General features: G+C 45.8%; 1 protein-coding gene across 6 annotated transcripts in view; it reads left to right on the top strand.

Moving 5' to 3' along the window:
- Positions 1-19175, top strand: part of tnk2b (tyrosine kinase, non-receptor, 2b) — a 48605-nt gene that overhangs the window by 24411 nt on the left and 5019 nt on the right. For 3 of the 6 annotated variants that reach the window (XM_072364398.1, XM_072364400.1, XM_072364399.1), the window contains 15 exons: positions 5892-6069; positions 6878-6948; positions 9204-9470; positions 9658-9810; positions 10071-10234; positions 11877-11996; positions 12814-12940; positions 13053-13199; positions 13961-14055; positions 14340-14534; positions 14787-14878; positions 15310-15354; positions 15727-16160; positions 16308-17474; positions 18777-18872. In XM_072364398.1, coding sequence (XP_072220499.1) covers positions 5892-6069; positions 6878-6948; positions 9204-9470; positions 9658-9810; positions 10071-10234; positions 11877-11996; positions 12814-12940; positions 13053-13199; positions 13961-14055; positions 14340-14534; positions 14787-14878; positions 15310-15354; positions 15727-16160; positions 16308-17474; positions 18777-18872 — 3351 coding nt within the window. Of the gene's footprint in view, positions 1-933; positions 1652-5891; positions 6070-6877; positions 6949-9203; positions 9471-9657; positions 9811-10070; positions 10235-11876; positions 11997-12813; positions 12941-13052; positions 13200-13960; positions 14056-14339; positions 14535-14786; positions 14879-15309; positions 15355-15726; positions 16161-16307; positions 17475-18776; positions 18873-19175 lie in introns of those variants that run through there. The other 3 variants (XM_072364396.1, XM_072364397.1, XM_072364401.1) reach the window with 3 other exon arrangements.

The raw sequence follows: 19175 nt of genomic DNA, 5'->3' as shown, positions 1-19175 counted from the left end.
CAGGAAATAAAAGGCAGCACCAAATAAAGAAGAAAATGCAACGGTTTGGTCAGACTCGGGAAGGGAGGGGGGGAGGAAGGGAGGGATTGGAGCAGAGTGAAGGAGAAGGGATTAATGAAAGAGTGAAAAACAGGGAGGAGAAGGGTGCCGGCAGGAGTCTGACGGACGTCACAGTGTGTTCAGATCATTAGTTTCATTCCAGTATTTACAGGTTTGTTAGAAGAAATCCAATAAAATGTTCCAAGCTATACTTTACGGATATATATGCCTTCATGTAAATATTCCCACATGTAATCATGAGTTTCCTATCTTCTGACTGTGACCACTGAAATACTGAGTGCTCCCTCAGAAGAGTTCCTGTGACAAACTAGAGGACCCAACAGGCTCTGAATTAGGGGACAGAGTTGAGGGGAAGTGGTACTGTAGTGCTGTATTTCTGGATGTGTGTGTGTGTGTGTGTATGCATATGTGTTTGAGAGGTTTCATCACAGGAAGCAAGCTCCCCATCCTGCTGTTGAATGTGACCCTTTGGCCCCGGATCAAATGCTCCTCCGGGCTGAATACCATGAAGCCTCTGTCCTCTGCACCACGCACTGCTCTGCACTGCACGGACCATCGTACTGCTCTCAGGAGAGGGGGAGGAACAGGGAGGGGTACAGAGAAATGGGGTGAGGGGTAGAGCCCCTGGAGGAGGTGGGGAAAATGAGGCACGCAGGAGAGAAAAGTTGAATTAGAGGAGATAAAGAAGAGAAAACATTCTGGGTTGGGTCAGAAGAAAATGGATGAAAAACAGACGGGATGAAGCACAGGAGCAAACACTACCTGGAAACGAACGCCGGCTGCTCTGAAACCACCCAAGCACACATTTTGTCGCATCCTAAAATGTGAAACCAGAGCCGGTTACTCTCGCTCTCATGCCTGTGCTGCCTCCCCGACTGCTGAGCAGTTGAATCAGAGAGAAGTCGCTCCTATTTTTAGTCCCATGCTCGACAGAGGGATGGCAAAGCAAACAGACAGTAGCTGCACGCGCAAAGCAGAGAGCGAAAGAGGGAGAGAGGGAGTGAAAGGAAGGAAGGGAGGAAGGAGGAGTGCCTTATTTGTGAAGTTCTGCAAGTTTAGATCACTGGCTCATTGCTGTCTGAGGAGGACAGACATGCTGGACTGGGCAGAGGGCAGCGTTGGGAGGCTTTCGCTGCCAAAGACAGAAGCTCCTAGTCATTCTTTAGCCTTTTTTCCACATCTTACCACACAGTTTGTGTTCTCTTTTGCACTCTGAAGTGCTGAATGAATGCCTCTTTGACTTTTTGATGGAGCTGAGGCTTTAAAAGGGGCTTACAGGAGGATTGCCCCACCATGGAATGTTGCAGATTTGCGTACAGGGTTGCAGCAAGTTTTTCGTCCCCCTTTTGGGTCCGGAGCCGTGGATATGGATCCAAAAAGTGTGTGCGTTTCTTAGAGGTCTCCCAGAGACGTACAACATCAAACTGTGGCTTTGGTAATGGTTCAAAGGACAAGCAGCCACCCCCAGCCATTTAAACCCGCACGCACTTTATTTGCACCTACACTCATCCAGAAGAAGGAGTTAAGCATGCGACGCTTTGACAAGCTGAAAAAGACATTCCCCTTCCTGGCACACTTCCATGTATATCGAGTAAGTCTGCTCTGTTGGATTATCTACACCCCCGGTCCACAAAGGGGTTTCATTTGTTGGTGACATGGCATGGATGGTCGTAACTATAGTCAGGATCATGTGGTTTAATCAGAAGACATGAATCATGATTATGGTATGGTGGAAGTCAGTGAGTTATGTGTGAGTGTGTGAAAGTGTGTGTTGACTCTCCAGCTGGACTGAGGCTCTCCTCTGGGAGAGTTGTTGTTGCAGCAGGATGTTGGAGCAGGACGGGGTTTTGGCCTGGAGTTGTGTGCGTGTGGAAGCCTCTCCAACTGTGAGGAATGAGTTTGAGCTAGAAAACATTTCTCAGCAGGGACATAGTGTTGTTTCTTTGCCTTTACAGTCACAGGAAAAACAATGTACCCTTTCATCTGTTCCTCTAATGGACAACAACACACGACATATTACACTGCATTATTAATTATTCAGCAATAACTAAACTAAAAAAGAAAAAGTGAACCCTCACTGCTTCCAGAGGGTTTAAGAGAGGGTAAGTCGCAGCCAGGTGCTGCCGATCAAACACACAAACTGATCATCAGTGTGAGCAGTTTTGTCTGGTGTGTGTTAACACAATGCCAAGGAGGAAAGACATCATCAGCAACGGAAAGTTGCCAGTCTGCCAGGAGTGGACTTTTAATGTTAAAGTTCATGACAGTACAGTTAGAAAAAACTGAACAAGTACAGCTTGTTTGGGAGGGCTGCAGGAGAAAGTCTCTTCTCTTTAAAACAACATGGCAGCACAGCTTAGATTTGAAAAGTTACATCTGAACAAACCACTTCTGGAACAATGTCCTTTGGACAGAGCAGACCAAAGTGGAGATGTTTGGTCATAATGCACAGCAGCAAGTTTGGAGAAAACCAAACACAGCATATCAGCACAAACACCTCATACCAACTGTCAAGCACAGTGGAGGAGGGCTGATGATCTGGGTTTGTTCTGCAGCCACAGGACCTGGACACCATGAACTCCTCTGTGTACCAAAGTATTCTGGAGTCAAATGTGAGGCCATCTGTCTGACAGATAAAGCTTGGCTGAAACTGGGTCATCAACAGGACAATGATCCCAAACACAGCAGCAAATCTACAACAGAATGTCTGAAAAGGAAAGAATCAAGGTGTCGCAGTGACCCAGTCAGAGTCCAGGCCTCAGTCTGACTGAGATGCTGTGGTGGGACCTTATGGGCTGTGCATTAATGTGAAAAATCTCAATGAATTGAAGTAACATTGTACAGAAGAGTGAACCAAGATTCCACAACGATGCGAGAGACTGTTGACGCCATACAGAAAAATATATGAATCGTGGGGTGGGTTTAGTTTTTCACACACTGCTTCTGAACTTCAATGTCAGGTTTTGGTAAATATTAATACTATTTTCTATATAAAAATGACATCATTTTCGACATGTCGCTTTATTTAAGAAATGTTTTGGTAAAACTATGAAGAGATCCCCAACAACGGTCCCCTGGCTGCAGCTGGATTTCTCAGGGTCCTGCCATAAGTCGCACCTTATGGTTGGAACATTGCATTCCTGCTGTCTCCACAGTGTACGTCATCCTCTTCATTAGGTCATAAAGTCATGCACCAGGAGTTGTTGCAAAAGGAAACATTTTACACATGGCAGCAGGTGATAAAGAAGGAAGAAAACCTCCATTTCTTCCTCCTCTGAAATTGTGCTTTCGTTGTTTTCACTGGTGATGGCATATGAGTTTTTCATTCTTAAGCTTCTCTAATAATGGATGCATTGCAGCTGATGTGTACGCCGCACCTGCCTGAGACACTGCATCATGTGCTTTACATTGAGTTTGTTCACCTGTGCACAGAGTTTGTTAATTAGAAGCTGACAAATAAGTGTTTCAACACCGTTATTTTGACCCACCAGGCTTCATATGTGACACTGTCATGGAAAGAGGCCCAGGAGGAAGCTGATTTGCGTCTTTGGCACCATCCAGAGAAGTAACACTTACACGCTGGCTGCCAGGGAAGATCAGACATTAAGCTGCACCGTGCAGACGTATGTTTCCTGTGAAGAGAAGAGCTGTCTGTATGAACGTGAATGAAAAAATGCTCTGTTTGACAGCATGCTTTAAACCCTGGAGTGTGAATCTCAGCTCTATGGAACCGTGGTTGGAGGACTCTTTGTCAGGGTTAACAGTCAGGCATGATGCAGCAAAAATGAAAATATGGAGACGGACTCAAATGACTGCAGCCAAAGTCGAGCCTGAAGCCACAGGCCCTACAGGCACCGTTTACTCTGAATGTCTCTACAATAAATCATGGCTTTTATAGCTTCTTATATCATATTACCTGGTGCTTATATATTGGCTTGTAATACTTTTTACTTTTGCATATATCAAACAAAATTATTTTTATCCAAGCTGATGACAAAGAATAGCCTCTGGTCGTAAATTCTTACCAAAACCCTCATACTCCCTCACTAAGCCAAAGCTGCATATTTGGACACTGCAAAACGATGTCAGCTGACCCACTTTTATGGACTGGAATGAATCTGTATCAGGATTCGAACATCTGGCATAAGTATTGGGGACTGAGCCCTCCCAGTAGGTTGACCTTCGTCAGACCTTGCATCTAATATCGAAGGAAAGCACAGGACGGCTCCCTGAAAAAAGCCAAGGTGCATATGTATGTATTTGCCTGTATGGGTTCAGAGTTTGTAGGTTTTAAAACTTTATCGTATGGCCCAGCATGCTTTGTATTTTTCTGTGTGTGACTGATCCTTCGCTCCTCTGGCTGCAGTCATTAAACAATAGCCGCTGACCTTTAACCAAACCCATTAGGAAGTTTAAATGGCAGAGAGGAAGCTGTGACCCCGGTGACACTTTTCTCTGGATCTTGTAGCCTCGCCTCAGCCAGCTCAGGAAGTCCCTCATTCACACAGTCTAATTATTACTCAGTGAAGTAACCCCTGTGGCCCGGTTCTGCCTCCCTAAAGCTCTGTCAGACGGCATCTTTTGTGTTGACTCGGTTGGTTTAAAGATTTGGCCTCCTCAATCAGACTGTGAGGGTTCCACGCAAACACTGTTTCTGCTCTACTGTCTGGCTCTGTGAGAAAGTCTCAGGATTTAAAGTGGATTTCAGCTTCATGTTGTGGGAATTTCAGCGGGTTACATAAAGCTGACAGTGATGGATGGTGTTTTAAGCTGGGACTGGTGTGGTGACATTAAAGACTGATGCTCTGAGTCAGTATTGCACAGGGCTCCAGTCCATTGCACTTCACATCAGTGCACATTATTTGGCTAATTGACAAAAGGGCCCCTCGCCTTCACGTCCTTTCTTTTTTTTTATTAGTTTGGCTGTGTAATGTTTGTGTGGGTGAATAAATATGTCTGAATGTACACACGTTTTTATGACTGCAGTGGAAAGTAAATGAGTGTTAAAGCAGGTACAATCCAATGTCCAGAAAGGTTTAGACACTGTGGAAAAGGTCTCAAATGTTGAACCTGAGGTATGTTATTTCATTTATGAAAAGTGCTGTTTTTTAAGTGTGACGTCAGCAGCGTGTTGTAGGCATTTGAGGACAGGCGCAGCAAAAGCCTGGGACAGTTGGATAAACTAGCAGCAGGTGAATAAATGACTGAGTGTACCAGAGAGGCTGAGACCTAAAGTAAAGGTTTTCATCATCTACGGTATGTACGAGGGAATAAAAACGGACATGAGCAAAGAATCATAATTTACAGTGGACTGAGGGGAAAACTGTCCTACAGTCACACAAAAAGTGTTATTCATGTATGGAAGTTACGGGCTAAACATCCTCCGGGCTAACGAGGGCAGCCGTGTAATATCGGCCGTTTGTGTCGGCGCGCAAAACAAAAGCGAGCATCTGTGACATCACTGGGGCGCTGGTGCAGGCGTAACCTGTTGAAGCAAAGCAATGTGAAGCCAAAACCTGCACGTGCTACAACAGCGAGGCTCTGTGTGAAGAGTACAGGTGCTGAGCTGACCTGCCCGCAGTCCAGAGCAGTTGTTGTGAAACAAACCTTTTCAATCAGAGAGGCTTCAAACAACCGCCATCAAGCAGTAAAGAGAAAAGTTTCAAAACTCCCGGGTTCCCGAGTTCTGAGGAAATAAGGGGCTCGGCTTCCTCTCATTTTCTTTCAGAAAAGAATGGTTTGTTTGTTCTCTGTGACATTTTGAGTGAATAGCTGAATGGGTATTGAATGATTTTAAACCCAGGGTTTGTTTTCTTTGCCTCTGTCTGCAGAGACTGGGCAGCAGCATGCAGTGTGAGGAGGGGACAGAATGGCTGCTGGAGCTGCTGATGGAGGTGCAGCTGCAGCAGTACTTCCTGCGGATCCGAGACGACCTCAACGTCACGCGGCTGTCGCACTTCGACTATGTCAAGAATGAAGACCTGGAGAAGATTGGCATGGGTCGACCAGGTGGGGCAGGAAGTGTGTGTGCAGCAGATTAGAAAACGATTACTTAGAGTTGCTGCTGAAGGTGGTTCTACAAGCAGCTGAATCCTGGGATGTTTTGAGTATTTCAAACGCTTGCTCTGCAGTTTGACTTAGCTGTTGTTAAATGAATAACGACACAACATAAAGCCCTGGAGCTGATTTAAGGGGTGTGCTTACTTTTCACACGGCTGTATGAATATAATCTGTATGGAGCTGCTACTTCTGTGTTCAGTATTGTAACTCTGTCTTTTGGCTCAGCCTGATTGTAGCCAGAACAAGTCCTCCGTAGCTAACAGCCTTAGCGTCATTTCAAAGCCACAAGTGCTTATTAAGTGCAATAGGAGGAGACACTAAAATGCCAAAGCCTTTGTCTTTGGTGTGCGCGTGTGACGGGGATCACAGCAGTAATGTTCTAAAAACAGTTAGTGAAGCCCTCGGGGCCCTGGTTACAGAGCGGCTCGACACTAATTACACCCACTTCTCCCGCTCATGTATTCGCTCACATCTCTCTTCACTTCCCCGCTTGCGTCTCTCCGGGCTCTTATTATTTGCTCTCATTCTTTTCTGGTTTCTTCCACCCTTTTAATCATTTCATTTCAAAGCTGGGTGTTAAAGGCTTCTAGTTCATTTCAGACGTTTATTGCCAGTTAGAGGAGACTCATTAAAGTATCGAAATAACTGGTATCAAATCAAAGCTTAGAAAAGGGAAAAAGCTCCAACGCTCCACCTTACAAGCGTTTGACCCCTGACCGTTGCTGCTTTGTCTTCTTCTTTTGTCTTCTTGTTGAAGGGCAGAGACGGCTGTGGGAGGCGGTGAAAAGGAGGAAAGCCATGTGTAAGCGCAAGTCCTGGATGAGCAAGGTGACGAACACTAACCTCTCTCACACACAGACACGGCACCCTTTCATATGGTACACGGTGGTCTTGGCAGTATGTCGCAATTATTGCATCTTTATGTACGTAACGGTTTGGATACATGTAGATGAACACAATTACTCACTGACAAAGTTTTCAATGTGAAGACAGGGACATCGACACTGACACATCTATAATCTTAAGCAGGATGATGTATATTGAATGGCAGCTTGACGCTGTCAGGGGACACCGGTCTGTTTAAGTCATTATACAGTTCCTCAAATGTCTAGCAGCTAAGGACTGGTAGTGGGAGATGTGGCCACTCGCATAAGGTTCAAATAATGTCAAGGTATTGCTTCTGTATGACAGAATCTTCTTGAGTTTCTAAATCACTTTTGGTATGATGAGGAGGAGCACATTCACTTCCAGATACAATCACACACATAGACATGAGTCAAATCCCAGGAGCTGGTGACACACAGACTCTGGGCCTGCCGCAGCATCAGAAATGTCACGAAGCAGTACGTTTCTCCCTTAAAGACACAGATATATGGATGACGGTTACATTTTAAAAAATCTGAAGTAAAAGACAAACTTTGAGCGGTATCCTGTGGTAAAGGAATACTGAGGAGAAGCTGTCAGTGCTCTGTGTGGAGTCACAGGACGGTGCTCGCCATCTATAATTACACCTGTCTGTTTCCGCTTTTGGCACCATCCACAGAGAGGGTAATCTGCTTCCTCAGCCTGCCCTGTGTGTGTGTGTGTGTGTGTGTGTGTTGCTCTGCCATAGTCTGAATCTTCTGAATGTCAAGCCTCCTATTTGAAACCGACTGACCACACCGTGACCACGGGGAGGTGGTGTTTTTAAAAAAGTCTGCTGCATTATGTCATGTCTGGGTCAGTGTGAATGTGAGACCGCATGCCGCTCGCTACTGTTTATATCCAGCCAGTCAAATATGTCTGGCACTGCAGGTTCATTGAAACTTTTCACTCGTGACACCATCTCTGACCACCGACCTCTGCTCGGGAGCCAATATCTGTTTCATTCGCCTAAAACTACACCACCTTATTCCAAAGTATTTGTTTCTAAATATTTCTGCCGCGGAAGTAATTGTTTTCTGATGCCACCGCTGGTTTCTATGCATTCCTATTTTGGTAAACAATCAAATTCAGAAGCTCTAAACAAAAGTTTCCCTTAATGGCTCCACACAGCACAAACATTGTGCGATCTTGCATTTGGAGGAAGAAATCACAAGCGCACACACATGCACACAGAAACATTCAGGTCACTTAATCTAATTGTGCCTCCTAATGAATACTTCCTATCAGCGAAGTCATTCCTGCAGTGTTGTCACTACTTAAGCCGACAGCCAGGAGACTTGTTCCTGTTTCCTCTGCATTTTTTCTCCTCACTGCTTTGTTTTTTAGCAGCATTATTTAGCACATTTAATAGATGTCACTGAGAAGCATCTGACAGCTGCACACCGGTCAGAGCTTGTTTTTTGCTTCCCAACCGCTGCAGGCGACACACACTTCACACACACATCCAGTGGATTGATGCGATCTCACCGTTTGCACCAAAAGCATAAATTGTGCTTCTACTCTGAAGCTGCAGCTCTTGCTGTGGATTTTGAGTCGCAGCTCTTTCGTTTTTTTTAGATGACCCAGCCAGAAGTGACACCTCCATAAAAATTCTAAGCACATGTTAGAGGCCACACGGACGACACTGAGATGGCAGCGTTTCATTTTCTCTCAGCAGTGTCCGGTGGTGCTGGCTAGCAGTGTGGATATCACGCAGCCCTGTTAAGTTTTTGTAGTTTGGATGGCTTTGTTGTTTAGTTTAATGTTGTTTCCTTCCCTGTTTAAATAAAGGTTTGACTGATGGACTGATGGGTGAGCAGCACTGACTGTGAGCATGAGAGCGAGTGAGCGAGAACACATTGTATATTCTGTTAGAAGCCATTGGGTTCTTTTGATAATCTCTCACTGTGTGGATCTGTGTTGACATGCTGATGGAGGATTGTGCCACAGTTTCTGTTTATTTTATTCCTTTACTCCCTTCACATGAGTTCAGCTCTTTTCACGTTTATAACAAACCATGTTCGTGTGCTTCTTGTCCATTCAAAGTAGCCCAAAACCCACACCAAAAACTGAATTGAGCTGGAGCCCACAATATGAGATATTTCCAGAACAGACATCATCAGAACAGAATTTTTTACAGTCAGCATCACTCTGTTCATCACTTCTTCTTCTTCTCTCAGGTGTTTAGTGGGAAGCGTCCAGATGGAGAATTCCCTCAGCAGGGCCAACCCGGCTCCTCGTTTCGTAAACTGTCTCCCACGCCTCCTCTCTGTCTGGGGGAGGGAGTCCTGACCACACAGTCCAGTGTTGGCGCTCCGCCCGATGGGCAGCAGCAGACCCTGACCTGCCTCATCCCAGAGAAGGACTTGACACTGTTTGAGAAGCTCGGAGACGGCTCTTTTGGCGTCGTGAAGCGAGGGGAGTGGCTGACACCCGCTGGGAAGGTGGTGAGGAGACATGTGCTCATCAGTGAACTCAGCTGCTGTATATGTTGGAAATGTTCATTTAAAAAAAAAGAAAAGGGGTTTGGTCACACTGAGTGAAACAGGGGGCTTGTTAGCATCTTTCCACTCAGACATTTTCTCAGTGAGAAAGAAGAACACTGAATGAGTTTGAATCTGCTTCCTCTTGCAGCTGAACGTAGCTGTGAAGTGCCTGAAGACGGACGTGCTCAGCCAGCCCGACGCTCTGGAGGATTTCATCTGTGAGGTCAATGCCATGCACTCCCTGGACCATCAGAACCTCATCCGCCTCTATGGTGTGGTGCTCACACACCCAATGAAAATGGTAGTGGACACACAGAAACGCACACTCACAGGGAGGGAAACACAGCTGTTACTCTTTAGTCATGTCCTCTGCTGTGTTCTTTATTCATTCTGCCAAATTCTATAGCTTACAGACCGCGATTACCACATAACATTCTCCTGATTTCTCTACACATTCCCTTCTACGAGTCCGTCTCCCCTTTCTTCTTCTCCTTCTTTCCTTTAATTTTTTCCTGTTTTAATCCTCCGACCGCTCACCCACTCTTTCTCTGCGTTTTGTAGGTGACGGAGTTGGCCCCTTTGGGTTCTCTGCTGGAACGTCTGCGATGTGTCCGTCCGCAGGGCCCGGTGCTGATCCACACTCTCTGTCAGTATGCCGTGCAGGTGGCCTGTGGCATGGCTTATCTGGAGCAGAGGAGGTTTATCCACAGGGACCTGGCAGCCAGGTACAGGCCAGGGTTTCAGCTGCTCTGTTGTTCGCACTCAGGAACAGTGTTACCGGAGTGATGATTTTTGTCTCCCTTTCTCCTCCACCCAAAAAATGGAGGGGCCGTTACTGGGAAACTTGGCCCATGAGCAAAATGAGTCATTGGCTGGCTGACTGCACTGGGTGGTCTCTGTTGTTAGAGTTTCCCATATTTGTCTCTTTCACTTAGGTTATAACATAGTTTATGTTTAAAAGAACCCTGAATAAATGGTTAAAATGACTCATTTCTCCAATTAAAGCTGTGATAAAATGATAACGACGTATACGGCTGTTACAACATGCCAAATGTGAAAACTTTCTCAAGCCGTGGAGCTTTGATGATAGAGTTCAGCTGGCTTGCTAACAACCTGGAAAGTTAATTAATCTATTATTTGATGCCAGTAGTAATATAATATAATGTAATATAATAAATATGGGCTGAAAGTGCAGACATTTAACTTTAAGATTGGGCTATTCACATCAAAGATTTGTAGAGCTCTTTGGTTCAAGGGCTCAAATGTAATCCGACTGTTAACTCAAAGATATCATGGACAGTAGTGGGATATTCCTTCATTAATACTTGCACATCTCTTATTTCACGAGCAGCATTTGCATTTGACAGCTCCTGCTGTGAACCCACAAACATAAAGTGAAATTAGATATCCCAATGCCACAAAAATTAAATAAGAGCATTCCAACACTGCATACTATACCTCCACCAAGGCTGAAAGGAAAAAGAAAAGAAAAGGAAAAGCTGCCTGGATCTAAATCCAGATCAACACCAAACATTACCCATTTCTAAGTTGGGCAATGGCACACATCTGGTAAAATCGACATGAAAAACTGTCTCTAGTATTTGACTAATCCTGCTAACTAGCAGACTAACTGTATCACATAATCTCCTCTGTGGAGGTAAAAATACATCAGAGAGAGAGAGAGATGGAGGAAACATTGGGGAGGCCAAATCAACAGAGCCAGGACACCCAAAGAGGACATTAGATCACTGGATCTCCATCCATGGTAAAGAGAAACTGCTTCAAAACATTCATCCAAACAAAGAAACATCTTTAAAACTCAGAGCAGCTGCATCTGTGAAACAGCAGCGTGATGGCACGGACGTGCACATCTTCCTGTAACACGAGGACACGTGTGTGTTGATGATGTGACCGAAAACAGAAGCAGCCGCTTGGATTCTGAACAGCACGGGTGAAGAATGAGCCTAAAGTCATTCTGAAAGCAGCTCAGGAGTCTTTAACTGTAAAGAAGGGGAATATTCTGCAGAATGTGTGCACAGCAAATCACCTGATCTCAGCATAAACTTAACAACAATAAAAGAATTAAACTAAAGGAAGGAAAACCCACAACTGCTTAAAAAAAAAGACTAAAACTGGAACTGTAAAACTCTCCAGCCGTAGCTTTATGACACATCATCCACACTGACCGTCAGGTGAGACTCTGAAGACTCTGTTTAGTTTAGTATTGAGCGATTATTATTACCATGAAAACTGAACTATTTATACAGCAGATAAAACGATCACGCCACAGCCTGTCTGTTAATACATAAATCAGCAGATCATTTTAAACCAACCCCCCCCCCCTCCCCCCTTTCTCCCTCTGTTTAGGAACATCCTGCTGGCCTCAGCTCACAGAGTGAAGATCGGTGACTTTGGCCTGATGAGAGCGCTGCCTAACAACCACGAGCACTATGTCATGCAGGAGCATCGCAAGGTTCCCTTTGCATGGTGGGTGGATTAAACGCTAACTGAAGCCGTTCTGCGTAAAGCGTAGAGATGGAATTGGGTATTTATGTGTCAGGATGGAAAGCTATTTCATTTTATTCTATTGCAGAAACGTAAGAAAAATCTGGGGAAAAAAGCTGCTTTCAGTTCTTTTTTTAAAAAACAGGCTTGTTTTAGTGCTGCAAATGTCTGAAAATTATTTTTATTCATACGCATGTATCATTTTAGCTTAGCTTCCAAACACCCTGTTTCTTTCACAGTAGCCTAATTCAAAGATTCACATAGCCCAGACTCTGTCACATAGCCCAGACTCTGTCACATAGCCCAGACTCTGTCCCATAGCCCAGACTCTGTCCCATAGCCCAGACTCTGTCACATAGCCCAGACTCTGTCCCATAGCCCAGACTCTGTCCCATAGCCCAGACTCTGTCCCATAGCCCAGACTCTGTCCCATAGCCCAGACTCTGTCCCATAGCCCAGACTCTGTCACATAGCCCAGACTCTGTCCCATAGCCCAGACTCTGTCCCATAGCCCAGACTCTGTCCCATAGCCCAGTCTCTGTCCCATAGCCCAGTCTCTGTCCCATAGCCCAGACTCTGTCCCATAGCCCAGACTCTGTCACATAGCCCAGACTCTGTCCCATAGCCCAGTCTCTGTCCCATAGCCCAGACTCTGTCACATAGCCCAGTCTCTGTCCCATAGCCCAGACTCTGTCCCATAGCCCAGTCTCTGTCCCATAGCCCAGACGCTGTCACATAGCCCAGACTCTGTCAACAGGTAAGAAGGCTTTAATACAGTTTGCCATCTGTCCCGTTGCAGGTGCGCCCCGGAGAGTCTGAAGACGCGAACGTTCTCCCACGCCACAGACACGTGGATGTTTGGAGTCACACTCTGGGAGATGTTCACACATGGACAGGAGCCGTGGCTGGGTCTTAATGGTAGTCAGGTAAGCACACGCAGCTTAAACCCAAAGACTTCCACAAACGTCTTGAAGCTAAAACAATCACATTTACTTCTGTCTTTTTTCCTTGTTTCGTCTTTTGTGTACGAAAACTCAGATTCTCCATAAGATTGATAAGGAAGGTGAACGGCTCCCTAAGCCAGAGGACTGTCCACAGGATATCTATAACGTCATGCTGCAGTGTTGGGCTCAGAAACCAGACGACAGACCCACGTTTGTTACCCTCCGGGAGTTCCTGCTTGAGGTAAAGAAGCAGCCGGAGGTGTTTGTTTGGTTTTAGTAGTCAGTGTCTTCCCTGCAGTGTGCAGCCTTCACAGCGTTCTTAATTCGGAGAATCCGAAGTTTTCCTGACAGGCGAGTTAAAGCTAAAGTTGCACAGAGCGGAGCTTCCCGAAGAGCAATTTTTCACCAAAGAAAATAATTCAAAATCTTAAAAGTGGATATTCACACTGCGTCTCTTCAGGATCAAACGGTCGTTTGCATGTTGTCCACCGCAGATCGTCCCTGTAGCAACGCTGTCTGTGGTGTGTTCAAGAGCAGTCTCTATTTACGCCGGGTCACTTCTGCATCTGCATCATCCAACTTCATCAAATAAAGACCTTTTTTTCTCCTTGTTTTGATACAAAGAACACAAAAGATATGTGACCATGATATACACATTATTACCTTTTGTGTAAATAAAAAAAACCTCTCAGAAATGTCTGAAAGGTATGTGTTGATCTAATATGGCAGATGGATCTTAGAATAAAAAAAATCTAAATATCTGTCCTAGATTTCACAGATTAACAGTTCATCCAGGTGCAATAAAAAATTGGCCATTTTTAACTGTTTTTAAACGCACAGCCTGTTTGATGTTGACTGTGGCCTCTGACGTGCATAAGCACCAATGCAGTAAATGGACCTTTAGCTCCCCCTAGTGGAGTAACTCAGAAACAGACGGGTCTCTCTGTGAAGCTCGCTGTTGTAAGTGTGTGTGTTATACCTTTATGTGTGTGTCTTTTTCAGACTATGCCCACGGACATGTGTGCTCTACAGGACTTTGAAGAGCCTGACAAACTTCACATCCAAGTCAACGATGTCATCACCATCATAGAGGGGAGGTGAGTGATAGGAAGTTTGGATTGGTGTTTACTTTATAAACCTGCTTCCCAGCCGCAGTGCAGAGAAATGAAGACAAAGACTTCAAATTGCTTCTATGGTGCAAATGAAAGATCATCCTGTGCAGCAGTGGATGAGTGACGAGATAGAATTTAATTTCACTTTAGATCGTTTATGTTTACAGATGATATGAGAGTTATCAGTTTTTGGTGTTTTTTTTTCCCTGTACTCGTGTCACAAAGCACTGGCTGTTCTGTTTTACTCTCGACGTCTGCTCATGTTTCAGGGCTGAGAATTACTGGTGGCGAGGTCAGAACAAACGCACCCTTAAGCTCGGACAGTTCCCCAGGAACGTGGTGACGTCAGTGGCAGGCTTGTCGGCGCACGACATCAGCAGGCCTCTTAAGAACAGCTTCATCCACACAGGTCACGGAGACACAAACCCTCACCGCTGCTGGGGCTTCCCTGACAGGATTGACGAGTAAGAAACAGCTTAGTTGAGTTGACATTGAGATGTAGAATACTACTTCTACATTAAACTTTAAATTTTCCTTCTCATTATTCTCATTATTCTTATTATCAATCAGAATTCTGCCCCACTGTGAAAGATGCTGGGGAAAGTTGGATTACTTACCAGAACTTACCAGTGGATGGCACTACCATGCTGTTTTGAATGTCCTCCGGCTCTTTGCAGCATTCTAACACAGTAAATCTGTCCCTCTGCTCCCTCCAGTTTGTACCTCGGGAATCCCATGGACCCTCCTGATGTTCTGGGTGTAGACCTCACTGCTGCTCGGCCCACGCAGCTACCAGGACGAGCTAAAAGTGGGTCAAAGTCAAACACTTAACTTACAAACGTTCTTTTAGTTCTGTTGAACCAACCAGAAACTGTCAGACCACCTAAATGCTAAATGACTGAATTTAGGTTTAAGTACATAAAAAATGGAATCTTATAAATGAATATAAAATAATTTGTAAGAGATGCTCAGTTAGTCCCTATTAAACTGATACACCTGACATTCCTTTTGAATGTGGTCACATTTCTTACTCGTGGGCTTGAATTTGACGGGTGTGGTAGTGCGAATCCCCACCACCTAGCAGCTTGCTTTTCTTTAAACCTAACAAAGCTTTTGTATGCAATCTGATGTTTGCCTGTTTGTTTTTTCGTCCTAATCTTACCATCTCTGCTGCGACCGTCTCTTCCCCCCTCTTTGTTTCTCCACTGCGGTGGTGGTATCTGCTTTTTATTTTTACAGAGGAGCCTCCTCCCCGCCCTCCTCAGCCAGCAGTGTTAATCAAGAGTAAGTCTGGTTTCTCTCAGCAGCCTCTCACCCATTGTTCCTGCCCCCTCTGTTCCCTCTTAGCTCCTCTCCTCAAAGGTACATCGCACATTTTGTCATCTCTCCTTTGACTGGTCTTTGCAGTGACTCTGTCCTCCACTTCCTCTCCTTTCTTTTTAAATGAGATCAGTTAAAATCATTATTCCTCCATTCCTTCACGCCCTCTAACAGATGTGCCGTGTCCCTGCTGTGCTCTATAGGACTAACCTGACACCCACTGGCTTTGTGTGGAACATTGTGTGTGTTCTATTTGTGATCTTTAGGAGCTTTGGTGCATTGAGTTTCAGAACTTTGTGCAATGAAGTGATGAATGTATCACGTTTAAATCTCCAGAACCTTGTTATGATCCAGTAAGCGAAGATGAGGATCAGACGTCTGCAGCACTTAAGAGATTATCGCTCAGGAAAACGGGTTCCCTCAAAGGCCTCAAGCTTAAACCATCTGCGTGGGTCTCTGCTTCCAAACAGGGGAGCAGCAGGACTTCAGGTTCAGGCCACAACCCCAACAGTGAGGTGTCCCTCATTGACTTTGGGGAGGAATACCCCCCTTCCACACCCTCCCCTTCCCCTGTGGTTGAAATTCAGATTCCATCGTTGGCCAAGCTGGCTTTGGAAGCAGAGAACATCCTGGACAGGACGCCGCCTCAAAGTCCTTCCAGATCGCTGCCCCGCCCCCTTCACCCTACACCTGTTGTGGACTGGGACGCACGGCCATTACCCCCACCCCCCGCTTATGATGATGTGGCCCAAGATGAAGATGACATGGAGGTACGGTAACACAGAACACAATGTCTAAAGATGTTTGGAAGAGGCTTTTCTCCAGGCCAGGCATCACCATATCTGTGATATAATACACTGAGCTTGTGAATAGTTTAGAAGGTTTGGAGTTACATTCTTTATTCTTTCTCTTCAAAGGTGAGCTCCATCAACAGCTCAGAGCAGCAGCTTGAAGAGGAACAAAGCGCTGTCCAGAATGCAGATGAAGCTCTCACTGGACTGAGGGTGGAGGGTGAGGCTCTCGTCTCGAGGGGTCCTGACAGGACGAGCCTGGAGGACAACCTCTTTCTCCCCAGCAGGCAGATTCAGGGTGTGTCCGCCTCCTTCTCCCAGTCTGCAGAGATCTTTCAGGAACTCCAGCAAGAGTGCATGAGGAGGCTCAATGTCCCGACAGGAAGTGCTCATCTCTCATGCTCGCCACCCCAGAGCTCAGCGCAGGAGGGACAACAGCACAGTCTTTCCTCTTCCAGTGAGGACAAACCTCAGATCCCCCCACGTGTCCCCATCCCTCCTCGCCCCGTAAAGAGGGGTGACTACACATCTGCCCGCTGGTCAAGAGATCTCTCTCTTTCTCCAATGCCAGCTGACACCACAGAGGACGTTTTAGGCTCAGTCCTGGACCGACCACCCCAGATCCCTCCCAGAGAGCCTTTGTCTCAGCCGGGCTCCAGGACTCCGAGCCCCATGGGTCTGATTGTGGGCTCCCCCCAGCAGAGGCTCTACTCTGTCAGCCCCTCCACCCAGCAGGCTTCCCTTCCATCCTGCCCCTCTGCACACACCTACAGCTCCTACCTCTCCACCTCTCCAGGTAAACTCATGCCGACCACGCACAGCTTTGCCTCAGATCCTAAATATGCTGCACCCAAAGTGATCCAAGCACAAGGGAAGGACGCTGGCAGCAAAGGCCCCTGTATCCTGCCCATTGTTCGTGATGGGCGGAAAGTGAGTAACACCCACTATTACCTTCTACCGGAGAGGCCCCCGTACCTTGACCGGTTCGACCGCTTCTTTAAGGAGGCAGAGAGCCTCCCCGCCAGCGGCGAGGACAGACACGTACGGCAGGCCAACACCGCCACCGTCAGACCCATGGTGGTCAACAATCAGACTGTCCAGGGACACACCCAGGGACATTCGCTCATCCAGCCTGGCGACCTGAAGGCTAATTTCTCCTCCAACAACAACAGCAGTCTCAGTGGGCCTCGGTCAGGGATGAAGACATCAGTTAGTCTCCCTCGCGTGTGCTCAGACGGGTTGGCGGCACCAGACGGAGGAGGAGGAGGGAACTCACTTGACAGAGTCAAAATGGTAGGCAGCATCTTAATGCAAATACAGGGACTTTCTGGTTTTTATCATGTGCTGGAAGATGTTACTTACTGCATTTAGGATGTTAGGGTCCTAATGATGGATATAAAGCCTCCTGATGTTCTTCCGAATGCTATCGGGATAAACTGCGATAAATTAGCTCAAAGGTGAGAACCGAGCTATCTGTGCGATGATCAGCTGACCTGGATTAATATGTTAGAAGAAGACTTTAAATGTGATAGAATAATGTGTATCATTAATGAATAGCTTGCCTTTTCCCTCTTTCAAACTTCAGTTTTCTGGGCTGACAGTAATTGTGGAGTTTGTGGTCAGTAGGAGAATGTGCCTCTCCGTTAGCAGATGTGTGTTACACTGTTATGCTTCAAGAGAGTGGGGTCAGTTTGCAGGCGACGCTCCTAAATGCTCAAATCTGTCACAATTACACTTCTTTCCCATCGGTTCAGCCTTCGACTATCAATGAGAACCAAACTAGGACTGATGTGCAAGCGCATCATTTTCAAGCTGGAGCTGAATTTTGGAAAACCGATGAGCTATCAAATTTGAAATTCGATTTAGTCCAAAACTTTCCAGCACACAGATCTGATAACCTCATCAAAAAAACAAGAACTGTTCTTTTATTTTTGCTGCGAATTGAATTTGAAAGACAAATAACGAAAAATAGCTCGGCTTCTTTCTGGTGGCCGATTGATTGTGAATAACTGAGCCTGACAGAAGTGGAGTTGGAGGCTCTGGGAAAACTCTGAGCGCTCCACATTGATCAGACACTTGGTGTTTTGTTGTAGATGCACACATCTTTGGCCAGCCAAAAGGAATAGTGCTATTGGAGATTATATATCAACTGTGCTGAAGTTCAATGTAAGACAGAGATGGGTACTAGCTACTTACTGGCTGAAATATTAGTTTAGAAGGAGCAGGAGAGGTGATGTGTGATGCAGCTGCACACCAAGGAAAGCACTGCCGGCATTACCTAAATCTCACTCAGCTTAAGTTGGATTTGAATGAAATAGTTAGGACGCTGGCTAATAGAAATGAATGTTTTTAGGTGATCGTGTGGTCAGCGCAGGATTCTTCAGGTGAAGAGAAAGTAAAGCTGCTGTTAGAACTGTACACTTGATGGTGTACTTGAAATATTTACGCCAAATCAATACAAATGATTTCATCATAAAGAGAGGCGCTCCTGATGTTTCTTTTGAAAGCTGTGCCGAGGTCCATAAATATATCAAAGAGGCTTTAAAAAATGCAGCTGGAAGTTTGAGGGGCTGACCGTGCTGTTGTGTGATCTAGGTGCAGGAGGCCGTTCACGGCGTGACGTTAGAGGAGTGCCAAGCCGCCCTCCAGAACCACAACTGGAATGTCCACACAGCTGTGCATTATCTAAAGGTGAGGGCATGTGAAACTGCATCTACACATCTGTGCTGCGGACACTGTGACGCTGTGATGATTACTATACTGTAATCGTGATAGCAAATAGTTTTCCCCAAGTGTTCGGGGAGAAAGCAGTAAAATGTTATCGGAGAAGGTAAATGAAACTGTTCGATACCGTAAATAAACTTAAAATTGTCGCACATATAATCATTTATCGATTTCTATTTTCCCAAGGCAATATTACTGACTCTCCTTGTGCTTATAATAAGGGGGAAAGGTCTAGAAATGTTCAGGGTTATGATTGGGCCACACATTTGG

The sequence above is a fragment of the Leuresthes tenuis genome, unplaced genomic scaffold (genome assembly GCF_036924035.1).
Source record: "Leuresthes tenuis unplaced genomic scaffold, fLeuTen1.0.hap1 SCAF_14, whole genome shotgun sequence".
NCBI lineage: Eukaryota > Metazoa > Chordata > Actinopteri > Atheriniformes > Atherinopsidae > Leuresthes > Leuresthes tenuis.
This window is presented reverse-complemented; position numbering and strand designations above follow the sequence as displayed.